This window comes from Mesitornis unicolor, unplaced genomic scaffold (assembly GCF_000695765.1).
Source record: "Mesitornis unicolor isolate BGI_N332 unplaced genomic scaffold, ASM69576v1 scaffold1838, whole genome shotgun sequence".
Lineage (NCBI taxonomy): Eukaryota > Metazoa > Chordata > Aves > Mesitornithiformes > Mesitornithidae > Mesitornis > Mesitornis unicolor.
The window spans coordinates 3869-22352 of NW_010199562.1; the positions used below are offsets into that span (position 1 = coordinate 3869).

Sequence of the window (18484 nt, forward strand, 5' to 3'; positions counted from 1 at the left end):
ATTAACACCACAGGATTTAGGCACATGAATAATGAAATTACTTGAGATGACAGACCTGATATCTTTCTTAGTGCTTATCACTTCCACTCTTAATTCTTCTGGCTTCTCCCAGGATTTTAGAGATAGACTGGTTAGTGTCCTGAAAATTATTTAAAAGCCACCAGTTCCTGCATTTAATAGCCAGCTGAAAGTAACTCCAGTACAATAACTGGGATGAGGGAAAGACCTAGACTGAATTAGATCTTTTCAGGTCCTCAGAAAGCAAACTCACAATTACAGCACAAAAATTAAACCAAGTTGTTAGTGAGGATCTGCTATCAGAGTGACAAACCATGCATGGCTGCAGAGATCTCAGCTTGCCATCTCCCCTGACTGATTTCTGATTTTCTGCAACTCCAGCTGGCCTCGGTAGGTTTGGGATTTGAATTTTCTAGGGAAATCACTGCTTCCAGTTTGCAAGCCAGCAGGGAGCTTACAGACCTTGGCCAGGTAATTTTGTGTCTGATTTTCTATGAAGGGAGCTTATGCAGCACTAAAGAGGGGTTAATGGATGTTGAAGATGCAGGTGCCATCAGCCTCACTGGCCATTTTTGAGAAGTGATGCCATGGACACAGGTTTATGTATAGCTATGATTATGTAGCATGGGTCAAAATGGAGCATTACTCCAAAACAACCACGGCAACATAAAAAAAAAACCAACAGGTAAGATGGCTGGAATAGGAAAATATAGGAAAATATACTACTTTTTAACTACTGTGTATGCTAACATACATAGAAAACTATTACATCCATTTTCAGGTGATAGTGAAAGGTTATTTGGAAGTGAACCAACGCACAAATCAGGGTGCTAATACTGAAGAGCACATTTCCCAGCAGCTAATGATCTGATACAATGATTTGAGGTGAGACTGAAAGCTTTTAAGCCAGCTGGGTATTAATTGCCAGGAATTGTGCATCCAAAGGCCATAGCTGCTCATTCAAACCATGACAAAGCCATTAAGTAATCCCCTTTATAGAGGGCAGTTTGCAAGTCTTGCACTGCCTCTTACAGGGTGTTTGAGGCTCCTTGCTGAGCAGGTCTTTCCTTCTCACTTTGAAATGTATTCTTCTATAAAGGGGAAAGCAAGCTAGGAATCGATTAGCCATCAAGAAATTATATTTGGTATTTAGGGTTTTTTTTTAGGATGGAAACCTGGAAAAAAATCCCAGTATAAGTAAACCAATAACGACTCATTTGTTTTCTTAATGCATAACACTTATGTAAAGCACAAGGGTTATCAAGCAGGATTCTCTTGCCACAGAACAGGTACAGCACAGACAGTAGGATTTAAATTTCCTTTATGTTGTATTCCTGCCTTAAAAATCATCCTCTTTCTCATGGGAATCACTTTTAGCTTCGACATCTCTTGCATGGGCAGAGGGCACTGGTGCTGAGCTGCTGGAAGAGGAGGGGCTGTGGGCACTTCTGCTCTTGCTGAAGGTCCCTGCATGGACCTTGCCCGCAGCAAAAAACCACTGCGGGCCCGAGTAAGCAAACACCGGGGCACAGGCAGCTTGGGGAAAGGCCAATTTCTTGATCTCTGAAACTGGATGCATCTGTCCATAGCTTAGGTCTCTGAGTCACGCCAGTCTGCTTTTCTAATCAGAAGGAAAAAAGCAGGTCTGGAGCAAGCTCAGATACCCACATAAAATGCAGCATCTGTAGCAAGGCTGTTTCTCTGGACGGGCTAGAAAGGAAGCTTGTGGTGGCAAACTCCTACCTAGACACATAACTTTTACGTAACTTCCTGGATCTTACACTCATGGGATATGGAGTAGTTGAACTTATAATATTAATTGAAACCTGACTCTTGCAGGCTGTCAGCAGCTCAGCAAATACACCCTGGCCCACCCGCTCAGCTCCCTCAGCACCTACCTGAGGCACAGGCAGAGTTGAGCAGAGTCTGAAACGCAGCAGATGCACTATACGCTATGATTAAACCTCTGTCAAAGACTTTATACCCACTATTCCTCCCCATTAATGTGGGACTGTGAAAACCCATGTCTTGGCCCATTTCTTTGTGGAATAGATGTTTGCTAGCATCAGTCTGGGACGCCCTGCTCCATGGGTGAGACCCAGCTCCTCTTTTCCCCTAATTTGTTTTCTGTATTTTCCAATTTACCTGTGACAACAGGAATCCCAGTTAACCGCTGGGAACTCATTACAGCCACATTTCTTTGATTCTGCCACTGCATTTCTTAATTAACCCAAATCCAGATTTGTGCTCCCTTCCCTACCTTTCACATATATCAACAAAGTCCTCTCATATCTTGAGAAAATCATTGCAGAAGCCTTTTCCTCTGGCCAACCCTCTGAGGAAGCGCCTCTTGCAAACGAGCTCTGGCCCTGCCACATCATCTCATATACCTTTCCCCATCCCCTACCCTTGGGCTCTCTAGCAGTAGGGAAAAAGAGCTCAACTCTTCCCCCCAGGTGTGGGCTCTTCATCAGATGCTGAATGAGCTGCGCCTTCCTGACTCCTTATCTGCAATGGTGGGGGAGGGTCCTGCACTTTTGCCCAAGGGCAGGGTCTTCATCACCCTGAAGGGCTGATTGATCTTGGAGAGTGGTTTCCCCTTTTCCTGTGTACTTTTAGGGTCACTAAAATCATCTGAGCTGTGCAGGGGTTAATGCATTACTGTTTGCACAGCTCTTTGAAGTTGAAAAGTGCAATGGAAGGGCTCTGTTATTGTTACCGTGTGTGAAGGGTTCAGTACCAGACCCAACCGTATTGTGTTTGGCCACTGGATGTCACAGCTGCTCAGCACACAATGCCGCTGACAGAAGAAAGGAAAAGCTTACCCAGCAGCGGCAACAGCCACATTTCCAGCGCCGTTATGTGTTCTGCGAAGAGTGGTTGTTTGTGGAGGGGCTTGGGGTCTTGTGCACTGCTAATACTGGTTTTCAGAGAGACTGAGCAGCAACTGTGCTTCCTCTGCATGTTATTACACTGGGAGATCAGGAGCAAAATTAATATTTTCACAGAAGGAGGTGCTAATACTAATAACACAGTGTCTGAGAAGGTGGACAGGTATTAGCACATGCTGACAAGCTGTATTATCACTGAATTATTAATTCTTTATCCCACCACCATCCAAGTCCACGGCGTAAAGCCCTGGTATGATGGAAAAGATTTCTCCCAGACCATCTCTTGACCACGCTCCATCAATCCTCACACCTGGGCTGCGTTCCTGTGTAGCTCATGCTAAATGCAGAGGGAATTTACCTCCCCCTTCCCAATCCTCCCTTCACACTTAGCCTTTTTATAAAGTCTCACACACAGATCCAGACCCCGAAGTCACTTTCAGCCAAGTCTGCAGAGCAGACCTATATAGATATTACAAGAACTGTAATTACATTTCCTGGAAATGAAAATGAAGAGGGATTATTTGACCGTGTTCTCTGCTTTTTATAGCAACCCATTGCCCTTTTCGCCACCTTGGGGAAAAGGTGAGTGAAAGGCTGCTTATGCTTATGGTGCAGGGAGGTGATAACCACCCCAGAAATGATGTGAACATTAAAGAGGGAAAAGTATTTTAAAATAATCCAAAGGCTATGGCTATAACTAAGAGTAATTGGCTGAAACTGAACAAAAGAAAATTTAGGTTGACAATGAACTGCAGGTAGCTAACGCTGAGATCTGTTAGACCGTGAAATGGAATTCGCAGAGGAAACCTCGCTGCTTTAAAACAGGCAAATCCTGCTTTTAGAAACACTGGTGTAAATCTCTGGTGGGCCTCTCTCTGCCTGCCTCAAAGCCCATTTCTATCACAAAGCTTCAGTAGAATCAACAAATATATCTGAATTTATGTCAGTAGAAGGTGAATTTAGCCAAGCCCATCAAAATGTTCTGTAAGAGGAAGGAGGCCTACAGGGCTTGTGTGTACTGGAGAAATGAATTTAGCACTTTCCTACCTCTGGCTTCTGTGATCTCTGTAGGCAGTTGAAAGCCGGGGGGGCAAAAAGCATGGGCAAAATTTCAAAGAAGCGAGGGCCAGTTTTGGGAGGAAAATGTAAAAACATGACAGGAATTGCTGAATAAAAGGATCTTGTGTTTCAGTCCACACAGGTATTGCCAGCTTTACTCATGAGTTTGGGCCTACCAGCACCAGCTGCTTTTTGTCTTTCATAAAACTAGTGTAGGCTCTGAGTGCTTTTATTCATCCAGCACGACTTCAGTGGAAAGACCTCTATTGAAGAGGCTTTAGACTCACTTAGGAAAACCTAGAGAGCCTGATTGAAGGCAATCTGTCCATCTGATATCAAACAGCCTGGTCAAATGTTTGCTGGGTTAGGGAGTGATGCAGCTCTGACTGCAACCCCTGATGAGATCCTGCTGATTCAGAGGAAGAGGAGTTAACCCTTTCAAGTTCTGGGTCAAAGGAGCACTGAGGGATGGAGCCAGCTACTTCAATGTCATGCCAAGGTTTTAATGTGGCTACCGATACTCAGAACGGACCTGAAAGTCAAACCTGAGCTGAGCTTTAGGCCAGCGAGGACAGAGGGAAGAGCCTGGGAGAAGCAGGGTTTAAAAGATGGCAAAGAGTCAGGGAAAACTGTAGAGATAAAAGTGAAGTGCATGGAAGCCAATGATGTGGGATTAAAGGCTTATTTTTGACTGTAGTTTGGGCAGGAGCGGGGAGGCTGAGGTCTGTAAAGCTACATCTGTGTGAAAGCAGCCTGGCCTGGTGAGGAAATCATGCCAAGAATATTCATGGCTGAGATGTCAACATTGGATTTTCCCACTGGCTAAATCTGGGTGCAGAGGTGATTCCTGTTTGACCCAGAATCTTCCTCACCTGTAAAACACCAGTTTACATCAAGCATGGTCCTGCTGGGGTATCTGGAGTTCCTAGGCACTAGGTCCATGTTTCTCTCTAACAATTATACTGAGGTAGCAAAACAGATGACTAATAAAGACAAGCCTCAAGCCAGCCAGGTTTAATACCATATACCCTAAAAAACCCTATAGCTCCAACAATCAATAAACAACAGCTGACATTTACAATACTTTATACAGGAGAAGGACTCCCTCTATATTATTCTGCCTGTAGTAAGAAGCTTACTATTCAAATAAATGTAAAGACTTTAATTAGAATTATTGTTCTGTCGTAACTCCAAGACAAATTCATCCTTGGTGCCCTTAGTAAATCCTCTCCCACAGATTGCTGCATCTTCCAGAGCAGCCACTAATGTGGGGGATGCTAACAGATGATGTGGTTTTTGGATGTGCTGAGCACCCACGGCTCCTGCTGATGCCAAGAGAAATGTCACAATTTTTGCACGTTGCAAGAGCTCCATTAAAAATTAATTCGCTGTCACCTCCAGTTTCCTGGCACCGGTACATTCCCAAATGGGCTTTATTTCAAATCCTTTGTGCAGAGCGGGCTAGCTGATCGATAAATCACAGGCAAGAGAAAGAGCTTGTCCCTAAATTTAAACACTCTTGGCATGGACGGGGCGACAGGAGGGACTCTTTGGCACAGAGGTGACCTCCTCTTCTTGATGCTGGTTCACACCCTCGCCTGCTGCTCTGTGGAATCCTGGCATGAAAATGGGTATAAACCCCCCAAATTTCTCCCTCAGCTAATTTCAAAGCCTGTTTACCCAACTGGATACACAAGGATTATGAAGTGCATCGCAGGGCAGGTTTAATTTGTTTAGTCCTTACACAGTTCAGTGCAACTGTCAGAAGAAATGACTTCTTGAGGGGAAAGAGGGAAAAATACACACTTGGTTAATCAACTCGATATTACAGCGGTTCCCAAAGATTAAATATGCACTGCACAAAACAGCAAACCAGGAAAGGCCTTTTAATGTTAACAATTCATTTGCAAAGAATAAGATTTTGAATTAAGAAAACCGCTTCTGTTCTTCAGCACAGTCTAATCCTGGAAACCAGAGTTCACATGAAATCTGTAACTCGCCTGCGGCTCTTATTGTTGAATTGCTGTTATTAAGTACCTTATTGCTGAAAATAATTATTGCAAATATTATTGCAAGCGGCAGGGACATTGCAAACAGAAGTGCTGAGATTTCACCAATGTGAGTTTCCTTGCCAAATATTTAACATTGCTGCCTGTCATCTAAAATCAACAGCAAACTTGTGCTGCCTTTGGTGGAAACTGTAGCTTTTCTCAGTGCCAGGCGAAAATTCCATTTCTGGGGAGATTTCTGCTCCCCTTTTGTTATTAAACCATGGGTTTATAGGTTAGAAGGCACAGCTGGGCAGACAGAGCTGTCCCTAGTATATAATTTTTGGGGGGATGTGAAGGCTTTTCAAAGGGAATGGCATTTGCCTGTAACAGGATGGAAAAAGGCAGGCAGAAGACCCATGGTCTGTTCTGTAGAATTACTTTTTTACTGGGCCTGGGGCAATTATTTGGTTAGGACACATTTCTAAGGAAATTGAGTGTCTGAAGAGGTACAGAGCAGCAGCTGAAGTCCACAAGAGCATTCAGACATCTGACACCACCGAGTTTTCACTTAAATTCCTGTATTTTTTTTTAAAAGCCACCATGGTTTTAGCATCTTGCATCATGCCTGTACCTCTCTACAGTCTAGACAGTTTTTTAGAGCTCTGAATTTTCCAAAAGTTGCAAATCTCTCACATTTGAAACTAGATTTTCAGTGAGTAGAGAAGGTGTTGAAAGCAAAACGCTTGTGGGTGTGGAGCACTTTTAAACCTGGCCTCAGAAGCCTGATTTTCAAAGGAGCTGTGTGTCTACAATTTTGACTTCTAATAAGACTGTGAACGCTCAGCACTTTTAAAAACCAGTCCCTTAAATGCTTTCTGCCTTGGCTCTTTCCTGTGTGTGACAAGTAAACAGCTTGCCACCTCAGGACAGTGGTTGAGACCTGTGTAGGGTATCTTTGCTTGCAAAGCGCTATTTTACACATAATTAATAAAGCTTTTCAACCTGCTCATTGGGAATGAACGGACAGGAAAAATGAGGAGATGAATGGGTGAGAAGGGTGGGACGGGTGCTGGAAAGGCCAGCTCTGGAGTAAATTGGAATTTACATTTTCTGAGGGTTTTTAAAGAAGTGCATTCCCCACCTTGGTTGTGACTGCAGATACAGCGAGAGATGGGGACCACAGCTGCCCTGCTCCACCTGCTCCTGGTGCATCTGAGCTGCTCCCACCTCGTGCACTGGACGTACAAAGGTAATGAAAAATGAGGCTGTTTTGGGGTCTGCCAGCTTGCTAAAGTCGCTCCCATTTTTTTTTTGTGCTGCAGAAGCACCACTCAGCTTGACTCTCTTTCCATTACCGAAAGATCTCCACAGAGCAGCTAATTTATTCCACTTTATTGATGCCTGTGTATCTTGAAAGTGATTCTCTTCAATGTCACCCCTCTTTACTCCTTTGTGTGGTTAGGACACATTGTCAGAATTGGCAGAGCAATGAGGTTCAGACAATGGGGAAAATCTTTTCAATGTGGGAGAACAAAAGCTGCCCTTTGGATGATCCTGCAAGGAAAAGCTTTAAATACTGCCTGCTCGTTATTTTATTGTCATATCCCATGCACTACAGATCACTAAGAAGTGCTTATTTAAGTATTTATATATTTTGTGAAATTTTATCTGATCTTCCTTTGTTTCAGGGAATTGTTTGCAGGGCTCATTGAAGTAAACGGTAGTCCTTTTATGATCTTCAGTAGGCTGGGGATCAAGCTAAAACAAAGGATAGTGTTGAATAGGCGCAATATTGCAATTAGGACACTAAGCTGTTTGCAGAAGTTCTCTCTGGATTTTCTTTTTGGCCAGGCTCTCAGCATCTCCTAAGCCCCCATATTTAATCGATGTCAGGAAACAAATACCTGCAAACTGACATTGCTTAAATGAAATGAGAAGAAAAGAATTAGCAAATAGTAACAAATCTCCAACTGTGGCTGTAATTACAAGAATTTGAAGATTAGGAAGATGACGAAGTAGCTTTAAACTATTTTCTTTTTAAAACAATCACCTCTCCTTCCAAACCGTCTCTGCAGGATTTGAAGTCAGTTGAGTTCAACAATCCCATGGTGATTTTCCTCTGCTCTAGCTCTGTTTGTCTCAGACAGACACGACTGGCATTGATCGATATATTGCAGCTCTGGGGAGAAGAAGAAGAGGTTTCTATACTGATTATCAGTCACAGCCATGATAGAAATGGCATCAAAATTTCTACTTACCATTAAAGCCCTAAATATAACACTACAGAGGTTTTTAGGGTTAAATACTTGCAGAGCTGATGAGCACTTGCACGTCTTCAGTTCTTGTCCCATGTCAAATGTTTGTGCCTGAGCAGGAAGAGGACCTGGTTTTCACACTTGGCATCACCTTTCGGGGTGATTGGGCCTGGGGGCTGAAGTGGCATCAAAAGCTCAGAGCAATGAACCGAATCCCGAAATTGGGAGGCCCAGGCCCTATTCCACACCAGGATCTGTCTCACAAAAGCAATTAATCCCTTTGTCATTACTTGTTGTGTGTAAAAAGGGGCACCAGAAAGTGATGCTGTGGTCAGGAGAGGGGTGGGCTTTGTTAATAAAAACACAACAGGACGTCAAAGCCACCCCAGACCACTGCTGTCCCACAAAACATGCAGAAAGTTCCCTTTATTGAAACCATTTCACCGCTATTCTTCTTTTGTTAGCTCTCTCCCTAGCTAAAACCAGCAAATTTGCTGCCGGTTCCTGATCCTAGGCAGGGACTGCCCTGGCCTTGTTCACTTTCACACTGGCTGAGACCCTGAGTCCACACCTTCAGCGGCTGAGACCCATTTAAATCCTCATTTCTATATAAACACTGCTTCTCTTTCAGTGGAGGTTCAGTCTCCAGCAATCAGTATGCTATTACTGCAATGCAGGCTTCTTATTTTGTGGCGCAGTTGTCCTGCAGGCAGAATAATGTATGTTTGCACTCTAGGGAAAGCAGAGAAACCTTTTATTGCTGCAGCTCCTGGTGTTATAATAACCAGATTGCCATGCCCTGCTGGCAAGCGAGGAGAGGTTTGTGACTCCTGAGCTCGCAGCAGCTCTCCCCATGTCCTAATAACCTGCTTTGCTTCTCCTCCCCGCAGAAGGAGAGCTGGATGAAGAGCACTGGGGAAAGGACTTCCCAGACTGTGCTGGCAAGCACCAGTCTCCGATCGACATCCAGAGGAAAAAAGTGAGGTACAACCCCCAGTTACTGCAGCTGGAGCTGACTGGGTATGATGGGCCTCTGCAGGGGGATTTCATCATGACCAACAATGGTCATTCTGGTAAGACTGAAGGGATCCTTCTTGTTACCTACCTAAAAAAGAGGAGCTGGTTGAGTCACTGCTGACAAAGGAGCAGCCTGAAACAGAAATCAGGGCCTAAAGCGCAAGGAGTTGACCTGGTCCTGCAGCAGCTCCAGCTTTCACCTGTCAGAAATAACAGCTCCAAGGCACAAGGAAGCAAGGGCCACCTGTCCCCTTCAGCCCTATTTTGCCCCATTTGAGCCATGGCTGGGTACCAGCATGGGTCACTGCACAGGCAGCATCCGGGGGCCTCCCATGCACTGTTGCCATGACAGCGGGCGATGCTGGAACAGCCCAGCAATAGCAAAGCAAAGACCTTGCATTTTTGAAATGCAGATGTCTTTAATAGGTCTGTCCTGAAAACCCAGCCCTTTTATCCACACCTCTGTTGGCATCCTGCACTGGTGAGTTCGGGTTTCTGCGCACCACAGCGGGAGAAAGCACGGAGCTTCCTGCTGGGGCAGCGATGGAGAAATACCTAAACCTGACAGCTTTCTGCTTTTAAGCTATAAAGCAGGCTGTGGTGTATCCTCTGGAGGTTTCACCTGGGCAGCATAGCATGCACTTACTACAGTGCTTTTGGGGTATAAAGGAGACTTTATGAGTATTCTCCCAGCACACACAGGATACAGGAACAGCTCCTGTGTGCTCACCTCGGCACTCTGCCATAGCCAGAACATTATCACAAACCTTTTTCTGGCCAGAAAGCGGCACTGGGCTGAAAGGCAGAAGAATCAGCCAGCTTTGCCCTAGGGGTAGGCAGTTTTATTCCCTGGCTGAGCAGATGTCCTGGGAGGATGTTGAGCTCATGACTGTGCAGGAACAGATTACTCATTTTAGCTGATTAAAATGCTATTCACAGACAATGCCCTTTTCTTTGAATTCACCTTTCTTTGCTTTGCCATCTCACTGCATTCTGCTCTCCCAGTTGTGCTGTTTTCCCCAGTCACACAGGAAAGCCCTCCAGAAACACAGATCTAAACCAGAGAAATAAAATACAGTTATGGTTCTGCAAGACATTAAAAAGGGATAAAAGCAGCTAGAGCATTACAGATTGACCCTTTCAGCGTACCAGAAGAAAGGACTACAGCAGAGAATGGTATTTGGTGCATACTGGCCCTCTCTGCATTCAGAAAATGCATCTTTTGCCCCTGTGTAATATCAAGAACTAGAAGAAATAGGAATAGAGAACCACAGCTCAGTAGCAAGCTTGCATCGGAAGTGCAATTAAATGTCACACTGAGTACAACACAGAGGAGAATCCCTCCCTCACAGTCAGGGGATTGGTATTTCGGGTCTCAGGAAGGGAAGCTGAAGCACAGCATGGGTTAAAAGCCTTGCCTTTGGCTACACAGGCTCAGGGCAAGGCTTATAATTTAGGAGATCCTGGATTCCCCTGCTGCTGTCTGTAATTCATTGTCTAAATAATTCATCAGCTGGCACTGCTGCGATAATGCTTTTGGACTACAGATGAGCAATGAGAGAATTTTCTAATACCTGCAGTGAGTATTTTTGGGAAGGTGTTTGGAACATAAAGCTGGTAGCTCTGTAATCCCACACAAGAGTCCTTTCTTCCTCTCTGTAATAGCGAGAGAGAAATACAGAGTGAGAACAAGGAAATGAAGTGATGAGAGACACACTGCCTTCAGAGGAATACTGTTGTGATTATATTTCTAAATATCATAATGAATAGGTACTCCTGTTTGTCGCCCACACAAGCTCAACATTCAGTTACAAACTCTCATGTCAGCATTGCTACCCCAACTGCTTACAAATTAATTCCTGCAGGTTTAGCTTTCAGGTCTCTGACTGCGTATGTGTAGTTTCCTATTATTTTGTTAACATCAGAACAATGGTATTTTTTTTTCTTCAGGGCATTTTAGAAAAGCAGACAGTATTCTCCTTACAGGTTCTCAGGAGCTGAAGACCAAGCATCTCACCTAGAAGCCAGCTACACTTTCTCTCTAGCTATATAATTACAGGCTAAATCCCACCTGATAAAGCCTATTTGCAGTAGTGCAGAGCGTCTGCACAAGGAATTTGCACTTATCTACTGCATCCGTGCAGACACTCACGCAGATAGCCGTAGGTTAATGAAGCCTTTTGTATGTGATATTTGGACTTTTTGGTTTTCCAAACAGGATTGGTCCTCCCATAGGTAGCAAGGACACGTACAGCTCTGGGAGATTAAAATGTCATCCAGGCAGGGGGTGTGCAGCTTCCGCCGGTAGCAGATTTGCCTTGGAACTGGGACCTCAAGTGGGGCCTTCGTTAACTCATTAACTCAGAGGCCAGAGAGGAGCAAACACGCTGCTGTGTGTGCTGTCATCTGCAAGGCAGTAACGGACGAGAGTCCAAATTGCAGAGCAGAAATGCTAGGGAAAGGCGCAGTTGCCCTCAAATTCACACTGCGTAATCCCAGCTCATTTTCCGCTGCCTGGCAAAACCTGGCAAAACCAGAGCTAAGCGGGAGTAAAGCACTTCCAGCCCAGAGCAGTCATTTTCCACGCACTTTACATGGATGGAAAGTAGAAGCAAACTGAGCTGTTAACCTACCTTCAAGCTTTCAGCAAAGTATTTGCATAAAATACCTTACAGAAGGCTAGAAGGTAGATTTGTTTTTTCCCCACTCTAGACTCTTTGGGATACTGCAAGAAAACACATTGTCATCTTGTCTGTAAACCGTTGACAAACAAAATAATCTTCTCACAAACCCAAACTATGACTAATGAAGCATATACTGTGCTACATTCTGCAAGGATAGCTGCTCTTTTTTTATAACACACTCTGGGCTTTCATTAGGTTGAGGCAATTCTCCATTTGCCCTCCTAGGACTGGCATATTTATTAACATAATACATGATTTGTGGCAGTACGTCAGCACGAAGACAAATGTTTCATAGTCTCTTTGTGAATACTCCTTGGCAAGGAGAAGCAAAGAGATTTGTCTCTACAAATCCTTCAAGCATTAACACAGCCTTTTCAAACTCACGGGCTCCAGCCCAGTATGCCTGTTCCTAGAAGATGCAGAGACCGAAATACTGGAAATTATGATGAGAAAACAAAAAGATGGGGAAATAAAATAATCTGCAGGCACAGGTAGTGCCCAGTTGTCTTTGTGCCTGGTGCACTCTGTGATACACAAGCCTGAGGTCAGGCAAGACTTTAAGCACATCTTGCTTTAAGCTTCAGCAGTTTCCCTTGCAGACTGGAGCTCATTCCTGAACACTGACTTATTTCAGAGAGGGAATAATTGGCAGAAAGCGAATTACAGTAAGCATAGCTCCAAGAATGGGCATGGCTGCACCCACTGCTGTTTTATTGCTGATTTATATTCCAATCCTGTTTTATTTCAGTCCAGATTGATTTGCCCCCCACCATGAACATCTCCAGGGGGCTCCCAGGCCTCTACACAGCTGTACAGATGCATCTGCACTGGGGTGGGCTGGACCTGGAGACCAGCGGCTCTGAACACACTGTAGACGGGATGAGATACTTCGCAGAGGTACCAGTGAACGGGATGGGCTGGAGGGAGGGTGCATCCCAAGTCTGGCAATGGAGAAGCTGGAAGCTGTAGCCCACAAAGCCTGCAGGAAACAATGCAGGGGCAAGTGGGAGAAATGGGGCTCCCAGAAGTGCAGGTGGTTGGTGCAATGGTGGCACAGAATACTAAGCAAAACCCTTGCAATAGCACTAATATCCTCATAGATGGAGTTGTTCCTCCACACTCGTCACAAACCTATTAAAATAAAAGTCTATTTGGCTGTGCTGAGGCACAAACAGCAGGAGGTGGAATGGTGACTCTCCCTTTTGCTCCTTTAAAGCACCAAGGGAACCATTTATCACTTCTTGCTAAATGACCTTGTCTCTCTTCTGGCAGCTGCACATCGTCCATTACAATTCTGCTGACTACTCGAGCTTTGAAGAAGCCAAAGACAAACCAAACGGATTGGCTGTGCTCGCCTTCCTGTATGTGGTAGGTTGGATGCCCAGGCTGCTGAGCAAGGCCAGTCTGTGGTCACTGTTCAGGCTGTAATCGCAGTCTGGACAGGTCCAGACACCAGCAGCCTGCACTGGGGTTGTACGTCTGTCCTAAAGGATGATGTCTGCCACCAGTTTGAGAAAGCTGATCAGTAGCAGAGAAGGACAGGCAGGTCACTAACCTTTTGTTCAAATTCCTATGCTGTGTTTAGGATGGGCACTTTGAGAATACCTACTACAGTGAATTCATTTCCAAACTGGCAAAAATCAGGTTTGCAGGTAAGACCCAGTAAGATGTCTTTCTCCATCCTTGTTATTCTCAAAGCCTGCACGGACAGACTGAGTCTGAGGAGAGACGTTTTGCTGCTGCTTTGCTTGCACGCAGTTACATAGCCAAGCATCCTTCACACTGCTCAAATAGCAGCGCACACAGCAGGGTGGTGTGGAAGATGCTCAAGGGAGTGAACATCTCCTGATAGATCAACACAACATACTGCAGAACCATTGAATAACGACCTCCTGCAGTCTGCACACACCCTGATAGCTCCCTGGGAAGACTTGCAGCTACTGGCAGAGCACTGGGGTGCACTTGACCCCCACCTCCAGTATCTGGTATCTCAATGACAAACCACAGATCTACTGGAAAGACCACTCACTTCCCTCCATCTTCGTCCGGTTCTGCCAAAGGTCCAACGTACCAGTGCTCTGGGCAAAGCGATCTGCCAACCCCAGCTCTAACACCACTCTTGCCTTACTCTGTTGCCCATTAATCATTAATTCTGCCTCTCTGTTTCCTTTGGAGGTCAATCAACAAAGCTCATTTCTCTGGATATCCAAGCCATGCTGCCAGAAAACCTCTCGCACTTCTACAGGTACCAGGGCTCACTGACAACCCCGCCTTGCTCCGAGAGTGTGATCTGGACCATCTTTCATTCTCCGATCGTCCTGTCACACACACAGGTAAGTGATAGCTGTTTACCAGGCAGAGCAGCTTCTCTTTCCTCCACACTTGACCTTTCCACACAAGTTTCCTTTTCTGAGCTGCAGGGATTTGGGGATCAGCCTGACAGAGGAGCTAATAGGGCAGGGCTCATGCAGGGATGGACTCCTAAGCAACCAGAATTATGGGTGGCTGTAATGGCACCGTGATGCTACATCACAGCAAGGCTCAGTTCCTATCAGCAGCAGTTTACCCGAGGTCTGGTGAGCGATAACAAAGCTCTCTGCTCAGTTACACACTATAAAAAGAGATCAGTCAGAATCAACAAGGCAAAAACTACTGCAAGAGAGTCCAAAAAAATCCTCCCAAAAAACTATAAAAGAGCCATTCGTAACATTAAAATAATTACAGAACAATCAGCACATTTTTTTAGAGGAGTATTTTGGGTTTTTCTTGTCTGTGCTTGCATTGTGCAGCTAGATGGGATCAGTTCTGCTGCGAGTGTTGGCTGTGGGACAGGAGGAGGCTCCAGAGCCATTGCAGGGGACTTGTTGGGCAGTGGCCCCACTTGTGCTGGCAGTCGAACACCATCCCACAGCAGGATCCCCTTCTCCTCCTTGCCTGCCTTGTCAGGACAAAGGTTTGAGCACAGCAAAACATAAGTAAAATAAGCTTATTGATGCGTCCTGCAGAGTGATTCATCCTCTGTAATGGAAAAGCAGCAGCAGAAACACTTCCTTCTAGGAGGAGAACAAGGTAAAGTGGAGACTACAGTAGTGGGAGATCACAGGACGTTCTGTGAAAAAGAAATGCTCTTTTTGGCAGGGGGAAGTCTAGTAGGCACTAGTGAGGAATCACTATGCTGCAGAACAGCAGCACAACCTCCATCCATGCAGAGTCAGGCAGGTGTTAAAAACTACCTTCAGGCAAAATACCTTTATCATGAATTAGCTGATTACAGCCCTCATGTTCTGCTCCTTTCCCTTGCTAAAGCAAGAGACCCCGTGGGTTCCTCTATACCAAATTCCCACCTTTAATCCTGAGCTGCAGAGACCCTGTGGGTTCCTCTATACCAAATTCCCACCTTTAATCCCGAGCTGCAGGGTCTGCACTGCAAAACTCTTGTTCATTGCCCTCCGTAATGAGCCTGCCTTGCCCACAGATCAGACTCCTGGAGAACACCTTGCTGGACTGGCACAACAGGACACTGCGCAACGACTACCGGCACGCTCAGCCCCTCAACGGGCGTGTGGTGGAGTCCTCCTTCAGAGCCCAGCTCACCCAAGGTAAAGGAGGCAGCAGCACTCGGGCTTTCCTTTCTCAGGCAAGAAACCTATGTGGAAGGAGTTCAGTTGCAAATCACTAAGCTAGGCATGGTGGAGAAACCTTTCCCAGGAGTAGCAGTGTAACCATTATAACCATTATAGAAACAGCTCTGCCATGGCTGATCAGCCATGCACCATATGGAGGTGAGACACTGCATTAGGTTTCCCCCAAACCTTCTACAATCTAGAAAGCAGAAAAATCTACCATGCACAGGTCCTGTCCTCCTGTAAATCCAGCTGTCTGCTTGCTCTAGAACAATGCCACCCAGAAGAAGTCAGCCTCAGGCTGGAACAAATCCAGATGCAGCTCCAAGACGTGAAGAGAGAGTTGCTGAATGGGGTGAGCCACATAGGTAAGAAACACACAGCTATTCTTGAGTGCAGCTTAGCTTCCAAGGAGGCAGAGCTCATATCCTGCTGTCTTTGAGGGCCTAAATCATTAACAAGTTTGGTGTGGAGATGTGCAAGTGAATTCTGTCCCATATCGAGACTTGCTGATGGAAATTCTTAAACTACGGCATCATTAGAGCTTGCCCTAATCTAGCTACTGTCACAGCAACTGGAACACATAAGCACATTTTCACAAAGAGTGAGGAATTTAAGCCCACAGTTCCCCTAGGATAAATAATACTCATCTCTATTTTACACATGATAAGAGGGAAAAAGTGATTTTCGCAAACAGCTGGGTGAGGGATCTAAGCTTTGCATCATTTCAAGCCCCTTCCCTGTTGGTACGACACGCAACAGTGACTGTGGCTCAAGACAGCTATGACTGCCACAGCCCTGCCAGCTCCTCTGGGTGCATTCTTCAGGATTTGGGCTTATTTATAGGCACAGCAAGAAATGTAACAGCTGGCTTTTCGGTTATTTCAGGTATTAAATCCAGCACTTTTCCAGCTTTCTACTTCCCGGTGGAAAACATTGAGAGTTTAGTGAGCGTTCATCCCCTCCATGAAATGTCTCTCCAAGCCTTCACCTTATGTTTCTGGACCAAAGCCCAGCACGCTGGCACTCAGACTGTGCTCTCCTACTCCACACAGGAGAGGGATAAGGAGCTGGTGATGACAGTGGGCACAGATGTGGGGTTGTGGATCGGAGGCCATTTCATCAGCCTCCCCCTGTACCGTGAGGCAGAAGATTGGCTGCATTACTGCGTGGCATGGGCCTCCCAGTCTGGAATGGCCAATTTATGGCTCAATGGGGCAGCTGGGAAAGCAAAGAGTATCCAGAAGGGGTATGTGAGCCAGGCTGGAGGGACGCTTGTCCTCGGGAAAGACAGAGACACTCTTCTTGGGACATTCTCCAATGGTTTTGCAGGGTGGATGACTCAGGTGAACCTGTGGAGCCAAGTTCTCAGTCCTGCAGATATCCGGGCACTTGCACTGTGCAAACCAGGGCAGCTGAAGGGAGATATCATAGCCTGGGGAGAAACCTCCATGACCCTCTTGGGGGGGGTGGTTCTGGAGTCCGACACTAGCTGCCAGTGACCCCAGTTTTTAATTATAATTTTTTTAAGCAGCAGAAGAGTCCAAACTGCTTGGCGGGGAAACTGAGGAAGACTTAGATTATTTGCTTGCTGCTGCTTCTGTTTGGTATGGGCTCACTACGCACCTGCTAGTGCTCCAGGTCATTTTTCCAAGTAGGTAGATGGAAAGAAGGCCCCCATCAGTGGGACAGAGGCAAGGAATAGAGAACTTGGCACAGTCCAGCACCTCGTATTGTCACATCGCTCCCAGGAGCGTGACTTAGGTCCCTATACACTGTCTTTGCTCAAAAGAGCCACTTTCTCAAGTAAAATCTCTCTCACATCCTTCACCCAGTCCCAGTTTCTCACCATCTTCCCTGCATGCATCCTTCTTTCCAATTTCCCACCTCCAAATCACCACCCCTTCCCCTGCAGACGTATTGCATAGGAATGGGAACGTAAAGCCCTTGCAATCATTGTGCTTTGAGCGTGCCTTTTTTTCTGCAAAAAGATACAGAGATCGAGCATGGAAACAGCTTCTTTTTCAACATGTATACATCACAAGTTTGAGGGCAGGTATAAAATCTATCTTGTAAGGTTAAAGAAAATCACATGAAGAGCTATCTCCAACAACACAAAATCCATACCATGCTCCTCAATTCTGCTTTTCTTCAAAACAGAGGGCAGCAGCCCTGCACAACAATTAAACTGAATTTCCCCATGCTAAGTTATGCTGTAATTAACCCCCAAACCCCTTAAACAAATAAATACTTTAAGAAACCCTCCTTTTTTATCAGTGTGCACTTCACTGTCTTCTGAGACTCAGCACTAGCTCTTCAGACTCAGCTTTTCCAGTGAATTTAGCCATCAGGTGGAATGGTGCCCGGAGGGAACACAACCAGAAACCAGTAGAAGGACCAACTCTAAACCATTTGAAGACTTTTTCAAGTAGTTTCAAGTACCCGAGAGTTATTTCAGAAACTAAATTGAAGCAGCTTAATGTGAGAAGCTAAAGAGGAGTTTGGACACGTTTGCAAACACAGGCTCCAACCTGTAGGCTTTGGAAGGACTCAGCAGCAGCAGTTGAGGACTGGGTTTGATTTGAAAGAGAGAGCTGGATAGGGATAGGGGTCAGGTTATAGTGATACACATTTCCAGTTTGGGGTCCTTTGAAGCACACAAAGGAAGGACAAGAGTTAACAGGACAAATGCCATTATCAGCCCATCTAACAAGGCATCTCAGAACCACTGACGCTCTCCACTCCAGAGCACCAAAGGCCTGAGGTCACCCATGCTGGACCCTCAAATACACGAATGACAGCTCCTGAGAGGGATACAGTGCACTCCTTGACAACTGACCAAAACCCAGCCCCAGAGCTGGCTTGTGTCCCTGAGATGTGTCAGTCAGGACATCAGGGACATAAAGCACCTTATGGCATGAGTTACTTGATCACAGGACAGAGCTG

At 45.6% G+C, this 18484-nt stretch overlaps 1 protein-coding gene across 1 annotated transcript; it reads left to right on the forward strand.

Annotated features, from left to right (window-relative positions):
• Positions 1-7174: 7174 nt before the first annotated feature.
• On the forward strand, positions 7175-17040 carry CA6 (carbonic anhydrase VI). Its single transcript, XM_010189467.1, has 9 exons — positions 7175-7208; positions 9105-9287; positions 12664-12812; positions 13188-13283; positions 13501-13567; positions 14091-14248; positions 15391-15514; positions 15808-15883; positions 16395-17040. Exons 2-9 carry the CDS (start codon positions 9266-9268, stop codon positions 17038-17040), a joined length of 1338 nt encoding a protein of 445 aa, XP_010187769.1. The 5' UTR covers positions 7175-7208; positions 9105-9265.
• The last annotated feature ends 1444 nt before the right edge of the window (positions 17041-18484 follow it).

Bases quoted from the DNA above. Each gene is read 5' to 3' on its own strand.
- CA6 (XM_010189467.1), top strand. From the start codon at position 9,266: ATGACCAACAATGGTCATTCTG. The intron at 12,813-13,187 runs GTACCAGTGAAC...CTCTTCTGGCAG, and splicing joins GGATGAGATACTTCGCAGAG to CTGCACATCGTCCATTACAA. The intron at 13,568-14,090 runs GTAAGACCCAGT...TTTCCTTTGGAG, and splicing joins GGCAAAAATCAGGTTTGCAG to GTCAATCAACAAAGCTCATT.